We start from the raw sequence: 12,769 nt of genomic DNA, 5'->3' as shown, positions 1-12,769 counted from the left end.
TCCCCCTCCCCACCGCCCCACCCGTGACTACCCGGCGGTCCTGCCGCCCCCGGTCCACCGCGCCCAGCCCTCCCGCGTAGTTCACCAGAGGCGACGCGGGATTTTCAAACCCAAACAACCTTTCACTTAAATACTTCCGGCCCTCTCTCCATCTCTCGCCTCTCCCGCGAAATCCTGTGCAATGCTCTAATGACCACAATTGGAAAGTCGCCATGGTTGATGAATATAATGCTCTAATTAATAATAAGACGTGGGAGTTGGTTCCACGTCCCCCGATGTGAATCTTATTCGTTCTATGTGGATTTTTCGTCATAAAAAGAATTACGATGGTTCTTTTGAGAGGCACAAAGCCCGTCTTGTCCGTGATGGCGAGGTCTCAGCGAGTTGGAGTTGGTATTTGCGACGAGACCTTCAAATCCGGGCGTCAAGCCGCTACTATTCGCACCGTCTTGAGCATTGCACTTACACACTCTTGGCCCATTCATCGGTTGGACGTCAAGAATGCTTTCCTACACGGTAATCTTAATGAGACCGTTTATATGCATCGGCTTATTGGGTTTAAGGACCCACGCATCCCCATCATGTCCGTCTCTTGAAGAAATCGTTGTACGACGCCCTAAGCAAGCTCCCGCGTGCATGGTTCCAACGCTTTGCGGACTATGTCTCCACCATTGGTTTTTCACATAGCAGATCTGATCACTCTCTCTTTATTTATTGTCGAGGTTCTGACATTGCTTACATTCTGCTATATGTTGATGATATTATTCTCACAGCTTCCTCTGATGCTCTCCGGAAATCCATCATGTCTCTGGCTTAGTGCCGAATTTGCTATGAAGGATTTGGGCCCTCTCGCCTATTTTTCTCGGGTATCGCCCATACCCGGACTTCACACGGCATGTTTCTCTCTCGAAAAATTACGCGACGGACATTATAGAGCGTGCGGGCATGACCGCCGTAAGTAAGCCCGATCGGACACCTGGTCGACACCAAAGCCAAACTTGGTGCCACGGCCGCCCTCCTTGCGATGATCCCACCCAATATCGTAAGTTGGCCGGCGCGTTACGATACCTTACATTCACACGACCGGACATCTCTATGCGGTTCAACAAGTATGCCTTCACATGCATGATCCCTGGTTGCCCATATGCATGCTTTAAACGCATAGTCCGATACATTCAAGGTACTATTGACTTTGGTCTCCATCCGTACAAGTCCTCCATCGCTTCTTGTCTCTTATACTGATGCAGATTGGGGTGGTTGTCCGGACACTCGCCGCTCCGACATCCGTTACCGTGTCTTCCTCGGCGATAACCTCCTCTCTGGTCATCCAAACGGCTCCCCACTATGTCTAAATCGAGTGCCGAGGCCGAATACCGTGGCGTTGCTAATGTAGTATCCGAGTCCCGTTGGCTTCGCAACCTCTTGAGCTCCGTTGTCCAATTCGGTCGGCACATTAGGTCTATTGTGATAATGTTAGTGCCATATACCTATCGTGTAATCCGATTCGAAGACCAACGCACTAAACATATTGAGATGGACATACATTTCGTACGTGAGAAAGTTGCCCGTGAGAAGTTCGTGTCCTTCACGTCCCGTCCCGCTACCGGATCGCGGATATCTTCACTAAAGGTCTTCCGCGCGTGCTCTTTGATGATTTCGAGGAGATCTAAGCGTCGACAACCTCCCGCTTGGTGGCGGGGGTGTGATAGACTATGTAATAGTATAAATATTGTAAATATTCCCTTCCTTATGTATTGTAATCAGGTCCTGTAATTTAGGCTAGTATCATTCTAATTAGGGATACCTACTTTGTATATAATAACCTTGATACATCAATACAAGGCACGGATTGATTTCCTACATTTACAACCACACAAAGATGTAAGACTTGTTTTGAATCACATATTTCAAAAGTCTTCTTTTATTTTTTAAATTTTATATCAGGTTAAATTAAAACAACCTTTTTAGGACGGAAGGAGTAACAGATTCTCCATCGGTCTCAGAGCAAATAGCCTAGAAATTCTACACGTGGGATCCGCTCTGAAAAAAAACTTACCCAATTTCTTTTTATGTCCAAAGGAATCTTGTTTACTCTTTACAGTACTGTTTGACGACGCAGAGACCGAGGTGATGAAACACTGCCATGTCACTGGTAAGTTCAGCCGTGTCCACAAGAATCAACATAATTTATCCATTATTGATGCAATTTACTCTGATCCCATTTACTCCATTTGGATGTTATAATAGTTCCTCTATTTCATTTACGTTGCTTGATACAAAATACGAAGATTAAATTTAGATAATATTCAATGTGAATTTGTATAAAAGTTGCCATAAAATTATAAATAATCAACAATTCTAGTTAAAAGTTACTTTTTGCCGGCCAGGTTAATCCAAAATTACTTTTTGCAGGCCAAGTTAATCCAAAAGTGTAAAACAAAAATTTTAAAAAATATTTTAAAAACATGTTCTCTAAGAAAATATCTTTTTTTTTTAAATAACGAAATAACTTTCCTAATAGAAAAATAAGTTTCATAAACTGGCATTCAAAGCTCATTTATCTACTCCCCACCCCTAGATCTCCAAACCCAACCCGATCCCCTGCCACCCTGACACCTGCACTTCCCACCACCATCCCCTGGCATTCTTGCTTATTTACTAAACAACAAAAATAAGTAAGAAAACTACTCCTTTTATTTTTCACGAGAACATTTTCTTTTATTCAATCACACCCCAAATGTCAAAAAAATACTTGGTTAGTCCAAAGTTGAATTTAAAGTGATGAATAAAAAATATTACACAATGTTCGGATCGAACGAGAAATGAATCTTATTACTCCTATATTATGAGCTAGCCAACCTTGGCAGATCATGCTTGTCTTCCATTATCCTGTGAGGCAGTAATGGATGATGGAAAATAGGCATATATACTCAGCGGAAGCAATCACCCAAGATCATATTCTTACATGTAAAATAGACAAACACAATCAAATACGAGATTGTAACACTAACCTTTTGAAGTTCTGTTGCACGTCTTGATGCGTCCTTGTTCTCCAGGTCTACGATCTTCTACCGTGTATCCCGAAGTTCTTTTGAACGTAATACTTGAGTGGCAAGTATTCGGCTCCCGAATAATAATCTCACTTAGGGTTTTATGGCTTTTTATATACACACGTTTTAGGGTAAAACCTTACCTAAAAACGTGTAGCCCTTTTCCTAACCCACCAAGGATATTATTTCTCCTTTTATTTTCCTTGTTCTAGAATATTCGAGCACAAGCAGGGACTACGTATTTAATAACGAGGCTTCCTATTGTGGTATTAATTCGGAATGTGGATGAATTAATCCTTCCACAATAAATTACGCTTATTCCACTAGAAAACCGTAATTGCACTCTCTGTTTAATTTCGAAATCATTCATTAAAAACTTATTTAACTCCCCATGTTAAGATTACGATACCAATCAAATAAATTAAATTAATTACAATTTAATTCATCGACTAATCTAATCCTTTATACTTCCGCTTAACTTATTTCATGTGACGGATACAAAATCCACCACGGGGTTTTCACATGAAAACTTATAAGCATCCATAAGGGGTATCATCAATCTCAAGGTCGAGACACGGATTCTATCAACTAATTGTTATTTCACAAATGCACTTCGCCATTGTCCAATTTACCAGGAATACATTAACTCGCAGTTGAGTCGTACCTTTTAATAAATCAAAATAATGAACGAAGCACATTGATCACAACAATCATATCAAGATTAAGAGTATAAGAACATTTAATGAGCTAGAGAGGTAGTTTTATATATTAAAGACAAAACACTTATCTCTACTTGGTCCGTCACACACAAAATGTACTAGCATAAGTTGAACATAACCATTCCCATAATCAAGATAGATTATATTTTAATCTTATGCTACAATCATCAAGATACTTTGCCTTGGGCCATCTTTGATTGTGAACATTAACTTTATAACTTATAAGAACCGACAATTTAATCTTCCGTGCATGAGCTAAAACTCCATACACTAAATCGTCTACTATATAAGTAAAGGGCACACATGAACAAATGATCTATTTAAATTAAGACTTTATTGAATTGAATAAATAAATAAACAATTGTTCCAAAAGAAATAAAAATAATACTATGATCAAACCGCATGGTTAATAGTATATCCTAACAATGGAGACTACGCCTCTGCTTCCACAATCTCTTATCTTTCTATCTCTCCATCATCTCCACCCTTCACCGTTTGTTACTTTCCCCACTATCTGTTGGAAATCTTACGAACAATACTCGATCACGAACACTTTAGCGAATTTATATAGCTTGAGGTATGTCAATTACCCACCCTCAAACGCTTCCCTCTCTTCGTCCCCTTCATTGACATTTGTGTGACTATAAGTCATTTCATTAGAGGTGAAAGGAAAAATTTAAAATTGAATTGTTTATAGTCTCGGACTAAAAAAGAAAAGGGTAGCACATAAGTTGAGACATAGAGAGTAAAATAAAGAAAAAAATTAAAATTATTAGGTAGTAAAACTAATTATAATAAAATAAATAAACAACTTAAAAATTGGTAAGAGTTGAACGAATTGAGTTATGATACATTATTTTCAATCCAAATAACCTTGGTAAGTGGTAACCCACCAATTTATTAACTCAAACATATTTTAATCCGCCTAGTATTACTGTAGGTGAATTTAATAGTATTTGTTTTGTCTAAAGATGAATTTAACGTGATGAATAAAAAAATATATACAATGTTAGGATCGAACGAGAAATGAAACGTATTAGAGTAATATATATTACTATGATCTAGCCTTGGCAGATCATACTTGTCTTCCATTACCCTGTTGAGGCAGAGTAATGGAGACTCTACGCCTTTGCTTTCACAATCTCTTATCCTTTTATCTCTCCATTATCTCTACTCTTCTCCGTTTGTTACTCTACCCTTTACCCACCATTAATAAACGATTCCCTCTCTTCCTTCCCTTCATTGATGCTTATGTATCCCTTTTATTCCGCTTCTCCAGTTTATCACCATGCACCCTCGATTTAGACGAGCATACCACCATCCACTTCTGGGCCCCAAATCATCGACATTTCAACAAGCCCAATCTTTTATTGATCCATGGTTATGGTGGTGATGCAAAATGGCAATTCATGTACCAGGTCCTCAACCATTATATTTTATATAGTACAAATCTCGCAATTCTCCACATTATGAAAAATAGCAAGCAGCATTCATATTTATAATGGGACAAAATTTACTTTAACTCCAAATGTCAAATCCTAACCAATTTTGATTTTTTACAATATTTGATTATTTTTTCTAACAGGTTCGATCACTGGCCCAATCGTTTAATCTCTACATTCCGGATCTTCTCTTCTTCGGGAAATCGTTTACTACACGAACCGAACGGAGTGAAGAATTTCAGGCGAAATGCGTGGTGGAAGGGTTAAAGGTGTTAAAAATTATTTTTCTTTTGCATTATGATTTGCATAGAATACTATAGTATTTAGTTTCCTTTTAATTAATATCTATAAGAAAAATATTACATGTTTTTTTATTTTATCTTCTTTAGTTCTTTATAAATAGTGATGTAGGCCTGTTTAGCCATGCAAATTGTAAAATTTGAAAAAAGTTGTTTATGTTTTTAAAGTGAAAAATGGTATTTGAAAATTGAAGGTGTGTTTGACTATGAATGCAAATTGGAGATGTGTTTGAATTATTGTGAGTAATTTAGAGTGAAAAAAGTGAAAGTAACTTTTTGGTGTTTTTCAATTCCGAATTCCTGAATTTTATGGTCAAAAGTGGTTTCCGAAATTCAACTCCAGAAAAAAGTAAATAATATTCATGGACAAATGGCAACGTAGTCTTCCATGTAGTCTTTCATTTTAATGCAAAAACAATGTAATAAATCAATGCAGTGAATTTTTGCTCATTCTCTCTATGTAATGTTTTCGATTTCATAACAAAAGGGACTGGGAGTGAAGAAATGCTCGATGTTTGCGATTAGTTATGGCGGATTTGTTGGGTATCGAATGGCGGAGATGTATCCAGAGATGGTGGAGAAAGTGGTGATACTGAGTAGTGGAGTTGGGTGTTCCAAGGAACAGAAAGAGGAGCAGTTGAAAAAAATAGGAAGAGATCCAGTTGAATTGTTAATACCAGCAAAACCAGAGCATCTGCATGTGCTGGTGAACTTGTCAATTTACAAGTATAATCCTTTCAAATGGGCCCCTGATTACTTCCTCCAGGAATTCATTGATGTGAGTCGATAAAATTTATGCACATGCATTGTGTATACTAAAAAGTAATTTGATTTTAATGAGAAATAAATTGTAGGTAAGTTTTTACCTTACAGCTAGGATTTTAGTCCAGTGACAGGTTTCGTTACCTGAAATGTGGTGGTGGAAAAACTAATTGGGTGCACCAGTCCAATAATTGGTTTTGCTACCACATTTCTGGTAATGAAAGTGTAGTTCTGTCATTTTGTTTGTTCCATGCAATGGAAGATAAATAGTATTTATTTGTGCAAAAATGATTTATGTATGGAAGATGGGAACATATAATAATTACTCATGGTTAAGTGGTAAAATTTATGTCCAAAAATACATCATATATCTATTAATTTGACGTAAACACAAGCAGTATATGTACTGGATACATTTTTACCTGCGCAAAATATTCGATATTTAGAAAGGACGATGTTTTTTTACATGCATGGAATTTTATAAATGCTTTTCTATAAACTTTGAGGGTGTAAAGTACGAGAAAATGTTTGACCAAAAGTGTTTCCTGAAAAATAATATCTTTTTTATTTCACGGTTTTTGGAGTAATTCGTAATTAGAAAATATTCTGCGAGAGCACTTATGTCATTTTCTGATTTTTAAGGAATTTGTTCTCTAGAGATTATTTTTCAAAACATTTTGACCAACCAAACATAGAAATATACAAACACACCTTGACTCCACTAAAAATTTACAAATTAAGATTGAGGAGTTCTAAAAAGTAGCTCTCTTGATGCTCTTCCTGTATTGTTTTGAAGATGATAAGTAGGAGTCACCTGAAGGAGAAGCAAGAGCTAGTGCACCACTTGCTGTCCGACCATACAGATTGCATATGGCCCATCTTAACTCAGGTCAAACTCCTTGCTATATTCTTTAAACAATCAATAAATATCAAAACTTTCAGTGTTGTCCGATCATATTGACTATGTATATGTAATCAGAAGAAACTTAGTTTGTTGCTTAATTTGTGTCTATAGGAAACGCTGCTTATATGGGGTGATAAGGACAGAGTTTTCCCTCTTATGTTCGGCCACCAATTGCAAAGGTACTTCTTTAATTCTACTTCTCTTCATGAACTAAAGTTTAGAATCTTAGTACTGAGTTTGTATTAACCTGCAGACATCTGGGGCCAAGAGCAAAGTTAGAAATAATCAAGAACACAGGACATGCAGCGAACATTGAATCTCCTGATTCTGTCAATGCTTTGATTAGAGCCTTTATCTTGCAGCAAAGCAAGGACTTAAATTGTAGCATCTGATTGACAATGGAATTAATCCTGTCAATCGCGATGCTACTAGGCTTAGCTGGGGGTTCTTGCTCGTTTATTTATGATGTCTCTATTATTGCCTCACTGTTTGTAAATAATGAACTACTAATGGGACCTTGAAGCATTAAGAACTCTTCTAGATGTTATCAGACAAGTTAATGTACGTTTGATGAATGGCATCAACCTAAATGCAATCAGCTCAATTGGGATGTATTAAGGTTGGTGTTTGCTTGTAACTGTAAGTAATTGTAGAATTATCGGGGCAAAACCAGAAATTGAAGTTGGAAGTTCAACACATGTGGCCGTGGGGTTAATCTTGTTTAACCCATTCTGTTTATCCACATATATTCTGTTTAGGCGCATGAGCATATACATATAATCAATAGCTACGAGACTTTGATAATTTTTTGACTTGTTGCCTCTACAAATACACTAATCAAAACATATCTAACATGGTAGGAAGACACCATGAGGAATTACATTTTTGATTACTTGACAGTTGATACACCCCTCAAAAACTAAAATCAAGTTACTCTAAATAGCTATATCTTCCATAATGAGCAGAATGAAATTGGCTGCCCTTTCCACCATAGATCCACACAGCCATCTCTCTCTTCCACTTTCATCACCCAGTTGTTGTCATACTTCCTCAACAACGCCCTAGCTCCGTCTACGGCATCCTCTCCAAACACCTCCTTAACAAATCCAACGCTCCTCATTCTCTCACACCATTTCTCCTTCCTTTCATTCATTTCTCCCATATTCGTTAACGCCTTTGCTGCTTCTCCTTCCATCATCCTCCTTTCTTCGCTCTCACGCCCTTTGTAAGCCACACTCGTCGAGTCCAAAAACCTCCATAAGTACTCCACTCGTCTTGAGAACATCGTAGCAAAATCCCCACAACTGTTGCAGCTACATTCCGTGTTGTTCTCGCTGAGAACTAATCCTTTCGGGTCCAAGCTCTTCAATATCCTCAACAACTCGGATCGTTCATCCGGGTTACCATGATGCAAATTGTGTAGTCTAAACTGAGCACAAATAACTAACGTTTCATCAGAAGATGAATTTATGACTTGTGAATTGAGACTCATAAGAGGAAAATTATCCAGTCTGTTGATCTGTAAATTGATGTTAATAGCCTTAGCAAAGGCTAGTAGTTGCGAGGAAAAATCGTAACCAGGTGGATCGATCACAAATGGAGTGCCTCTTAATTCTCCGTTCTCGATGGTTGGCGTAATAACTGTTACGCGAACCAACGGTGGTGGCCCACCTGATCGTAGAGTCAGCTCCTCGAGAAGTGTGGGCCACTGAACACCATGAGAGACTCCAATATCAAGGATGTGAAGGTTTTTTAACCGATCTTGTTCTCCAATAATTTGGAGAATAGAGGAATTCGCAATGTTATTGGGGATTCGGAACCAGGGACTAATATCATTGAAATTGATCAACGAGTCCCTGAAGAATTTATGATTGACAGAAGCGAAATTTGTAACTCCAAGAGTAGAAGAGGATGCTGATGATGTGCCAGGGGAAGAAGACAGATGATGTGTCAATGCGCGTAGTCCATGAGCAGCTAGCCTGTGGTTCGCATCACCTGTAAGTCATGACCGCCCATTTATTAGCTCAGATCATGTTAGCCCATGTAAAAAATTGGGCTGGTATGTAGGTTGTAACCTAAATCAATCTATTGAAATATAGTCAAAATATTCTTAAAAAGACATTTTTAAGAATAACATGTGAACGATGTTATACCTGTGAACGATGCTAACTCATTCAGAACGTACAACAGATGTTGCACGCGGTTCATGTTACTGACAGAGATTGCAGCAGCACAAGGGTTGAGCAAATGCTCAGCCCATCTTCCTTCGTTGTTGTTACCGTTATTTGCTGTTGATTTTGTTGTTACTCTTTTTGGTCCTGTTGATCTTCTTACAACATGACCATCTTCCACCTCATTGATCTGACGGTTCTGATTCTTCCTTGGCCCCTTTGGATTATGATCAGGGCCTGTTGTTTTCCGTTTCTTAGATAGATCCAACGGTTGTGGATGATCTAAAATGATGGGCTCCGAAGGGATATTGCTAGTTGCTATGTTGACTGGGGAGTTGCTGTTGAAAGAGTTACATGTATTGTTGTGATTAACGATCTCTTCATTTGGAACCCACCATGAGTCGCCATAGAAATTTAAATCATCGGTGTAATCATAGGGCTCGTCGAGGAAGGATGGGACATCGGATAAAGTATTAGCTAGCCACTCTGAGATTGGATCGGAGTTGGAATTAGGCTCAAGTTCGTCGATGCCCATTATATTACAAAACCTGGAATAAGTGTGATCGGAGAGGATGTTTTGGTGTTTGAACATTGACTATTTATGATGTAAATTTGTTGTGGTCAAGTGTGCTAAAAGAAATGGGAGAAATGTTTTTATCTTACTAAACGAGACAGAGAGGGGCATATTTAAAGGGTAAGTTTGCTGTTATTTTGGAAGTTATGTTGTTCTATTCAGATACTATTATTTTTTAATTAAGGTATGAAGCTGGTAATCTTGTCTCTAATACGTGCTATTATTTGACTTATTTTCTGGCGTGTCACGATTGTTAAGAGTGCTATAAACAACACAATTGGAGAAACTAAATTATTGATCTAAGTTTCTTTGGATGGTGACAGGTTTATTGAGTTTGAAATTTCATGGGACGGCAAACTCTTCATTACCCTGATTAATTAATCTTGTTTTTGTTTGATATTGCCTTCTCCTAGGCTATTGGCTGATGCACTTTTGGCATTTTTCTCAAAAACTAAAATTGACCTCTAAACAACTCTTAATACCACTAGTCTTTTTCAAGAAAATAAATGTTTTTGATCTACCAAAGATCCTATTATCAACACCATTTGTAATCTCTATTGCAAGTTCTTTACAAAATCAACAACAGTTCTCTTTTGGACACCTTTTTCCAGTATATAGATATGTAACTGCGTGAAGATGTTCTTGCTTTCCTAGTTCCCGTCGATATACTAGTGCTAAGTTGTTGGAATCTTCGAGGTAGCACGAAGATGCTGAAACGCCGTGTGATTTGGGTCTAATTAGTCATTCTTAACGAATAGCAACAAGAGAGTTAGTTTGGTAAATATTTACTCGCAATTAGTTTGATAAATATTTACTCGCACTTGGTGTTTATATCTAACTAAGCAATTTTAACTTTAACAGTTAAAAAGTAAAGTGAGAATATGTACCACTTAAGTGATAAATGTGCGTGTGAAATTAGATGTCCTACATTCATTGATCTTATGCAAACACCATGTATTACATAAATCAAAAGGCAAAAAAGGAACAATTTTTAATATGAAAAACATAGTGGCATGTATTTATTGGTTGGTATAAATAACCGTTGCGGGTAAGTTTTTATCGTCACAAAGAGCTTTTAGCGCTTTCAATGTAATTGTAGTTTAACCCACATTGTTTCCCATCTATTTCTTCCCATTTATCGTTGGTCCATTTTCTTGTGGATCTTAATAATCAGGATCAATAGGTGCTTTTTTACTTGATAAGATTTTGGCGATCTTCTAAGAGTTGAATTGGAAATCAAAAAAAAAATAAAAAATTATCTTGAAAGGAAAATTTACGGTGAAAACTTCCTTATACATAAGTATTTTTTAGTTGACTGAAAGAAAGTGCTATACTAAAGTCTAGGTTGAGATAGGACTAATTGTTGTGTATTAGAAAAATCAGTAATGCAATTACTGCCTAAACCTTAATTACTCTTTCTCGAATCATTTTTATTAACCATATAAATTTAGGATCCAGCTCCGCTCTATTTTCTGTTGTCTCTGTTCTCGAGTCTTACTCTTTCTAACCGTCCTGGTTTGTAAACTCATTGTACTAGCTATGAGGTAACGAATTTTTAATCTGTGACTTTCACTTAGCTCATGTACCAGGTAATTTTCATTAGGGGCTGAGCCAAGTTTTAAAATTTATGGGTTTATAACTTGTCACCAAATTCATAGCTTGTCTTAATTACTTGCTTTCTCAATAATGTATTTATACATATTTAATAAATTTTAATAGAAATATAGGGTCTAAATAAAAGCAATTAATGAACCGTAAGTAACACTCTACTTCCGCCCCTGACTTTCATCATGGTAGGAAAAAAGGTTGTTTATTCCCAAACAACAGAACTTAAAGAAACAAAACAACCTTAGAAAAACACAGCACTTACAAAAAAAATCATCAACAGAGAAGAAAAAGCAGACAAGGAAAATACTCAAAAACAGACAGGGGAAAGAAAAAGATTAACAGCTAAACAAAATGTTAGATTCTTAGTTAGTGCCTCCAAGCACACCCTTGAGTTTCTTAATTGTTGCTTCATCAAGGAATGTGGTGGCCCCCACCAACTTAGTTGGCAAATCATTAGCAAATAATGCAAAATCAGTTATCTGAAGACCTGGATTAGAGCTGCTAAAAAATATAAAACCCACAGAAGTGTATCCAGCACTCACTTGAAAATGCAATAATCCTTGTGGAAATACCATTAAATCACCTTTTTTAAGTGTCTTTAAGTAAACAGTATTTGCTGAAGAAACAAATCCACAAGTAATTTGGCCTTGAGTCACAAGTAAAATTTCAGAAGCACCAGGGTGAGTGTGAAATGGAATTACACCACCTGGTGCTAAGTCCAAACGCCCCCCAGAAATCCCAAGCCCATTAAGGCCTGGAAATTGGGCTGCAAATGCTGGTGTAACTGCGGCCTTAATAATGCTTGCTGTGTTTCCAGCTTTACTAAGCCCAGAAAACACGAAATCGTCAACTGTGACATTTGTGACACTTTTGCAAGAATAACCAGCAGGTGATTCTGGACCTTTTAAGTCTGCTACACAGAAATCTTGAACAGAAGCATTGCTGCTCAAGATGAGGGCAGCTAAGAGAAAGAGAAGTTTAAGCATTTTTGTAATTTTTTTTTGGTTAGGGAAGAGTTAATTTGTTATATAGAGTTTGTGAGCAAGGTATGTTAGTTTGGTGTGTCTGTATATATAGGGAGAGATTGAGTGAGAATTTTGGATATTAAAGAGCAAAAGGACTTGAATGTCGACAGGGAAATGCTAACCACAAATTGTGTGATAGGGCTATCTTAAATGTTGATACCTTCGAACCAAGTTTTGCCTTGTTCATCACCTCATGGACTTATATGTAAATTCAC

At 37.3% G+C, this 12,769-nt stretch overlaps 3 protein-coding genes across 3 annotated transcripts; 1 reads left to right on the top strand and 2 right to left on the bottom strand.

Annotated features, from left to right (window-relative positions):
- The first annotated feature begins 4,789 nt into the window (after positions 1-4,789).
- On the top strand, positions 4,790-7,710 carry LOC132055285 (uncharacterized). Its single transcript, XM_059447022.1, has 6 exons — positions 4,790-5,187; positions 5,355-5,480; positions 5,998-6,288; positions 7,069-7,161; positions 7,288-7,355; positions 7,430-7,710. Exons 1-6 carry the CDS (start codon positions 4,882-4,884, stop codon positions 7,566-7,568), a joined length of 1,023 nt encoding a protein of 340 aa, XP_059303005.1. The 5' UTR covers positions 4,790-4,881; the 3' UTR covers positions 7,569-7,710.
- A 272-nt stretch (positions 7,711-7,982) lies between these two features.
- Positions 7,983-10,316, bottom strand: LOC132055284 (protein NODULATION SIGNALING PATHWAY 1). Its single transcript, XM_059447021.1, has 2 exons — positions 9,330-10,316; positions 7,983-9,171 (listed from the first exon to the last, which is right to left on the bottom strand). The coding sequence occupies exons 1-2, from the start codon at positions 9,937-9,939 to the stop codon at positions 8,120-8,122; spliced, it is 1,662 nt and encodes a 553-aa protein (XP_059303004.1). The 5' UTR covers positions 9,940-10,316; the 3' UTR covers positions 7,983-8,119.
- A 1,364-nt stretch (positions 10,317-11,680) lies between these two features.
- LOC132055286 (auxin-binding protein ABP19a-like) lies at positions 11,681-12,577 on the bottom strand. Its single transcript, XM_059447023.1, has one exon. It carries the CDS (start codon positions 12,513-12,515, stop codon positions 11,892-11,894), a length of 624 nt encoding a protein of 207 aa, XP_059303006.1. The 5' UTR covers positions 12,516-12,577; the 3' UTR covers positions 11,681-11,891.
- Positions 12,578-12,769: the final 192 nt, after the last annotated feature.

This window comes from Lycium ferocissimum, chromosome 5 (genome assembly GCF_029784015.1).
Source record: "Lycium ferocissimum isolate CSIRO_LF1 chromosome 5, AGI_CSIRO_Lferr_CH_V1, whole genome shotgun sequence".
In the NCBI taxonomy this organism is placed as follows: domain Eukaryota; kingdom Viridiplantae; phylum Streptophyta; class Magnoliopsida; order Solanales; family Solanaceae; genus Lycium; species Lycium ferocissimum.
Note: the sequence above shows the minus strand (reverse complement) of the source record. Positions and strands in the feature narration are given on the sequence as shown.

What these genes read in the sequence shown, in the direction of transcription:
- LOC132055285 (XM_059447022.1), top strand. Translation starts at nt 4,882, where the DNA reads ATGGAGACTCTACGCCTTTGCTTTCACAATCTCTTATCCTTTTATCTC. An exon ending in TATGGCCCATCTTAACTCAG is followed by an intron (nt 7,162 to 7,287) that starts GTCAAACTCCTT and finishes TTGTGTCTATAG; the next exon opens with GAAACGCTGCTTATATGGGG. An exon ending in TTCGGCCACCAATTGCAAAG is followed by an intron (nt 7,356 to 7,429) that starts GTACTTCTTTAA and finishes ATTAACCTGCAG; the next exon opens with ACATCTGGGGCCAAGAGCAA.
- LOC132055284 (XM_059447021.1), bottom strand. Translation starts at nt 9,939, where the DNA reads ATGTTCAAACACCAAAACATCCTCTCCGATCACACTTATTCCAGGTTT. An exon ending in TGAGTTAGCATCGTTCACAG is followed by an intron (nt 9,172 to 9,329) that starts GTATAACATCGT and finishes CATGACTTACAG; the next exon opens with GTGATGCGAACCACAGGCTA.
- LOC132055286 (XM_059447023.1), bottom strand. Translation starts at nt 12,515, where the DNA reads ATGCTTAAACTTCTCTTTCTCTTAGCTGCCCTCATCTTGAGCAGCAAT.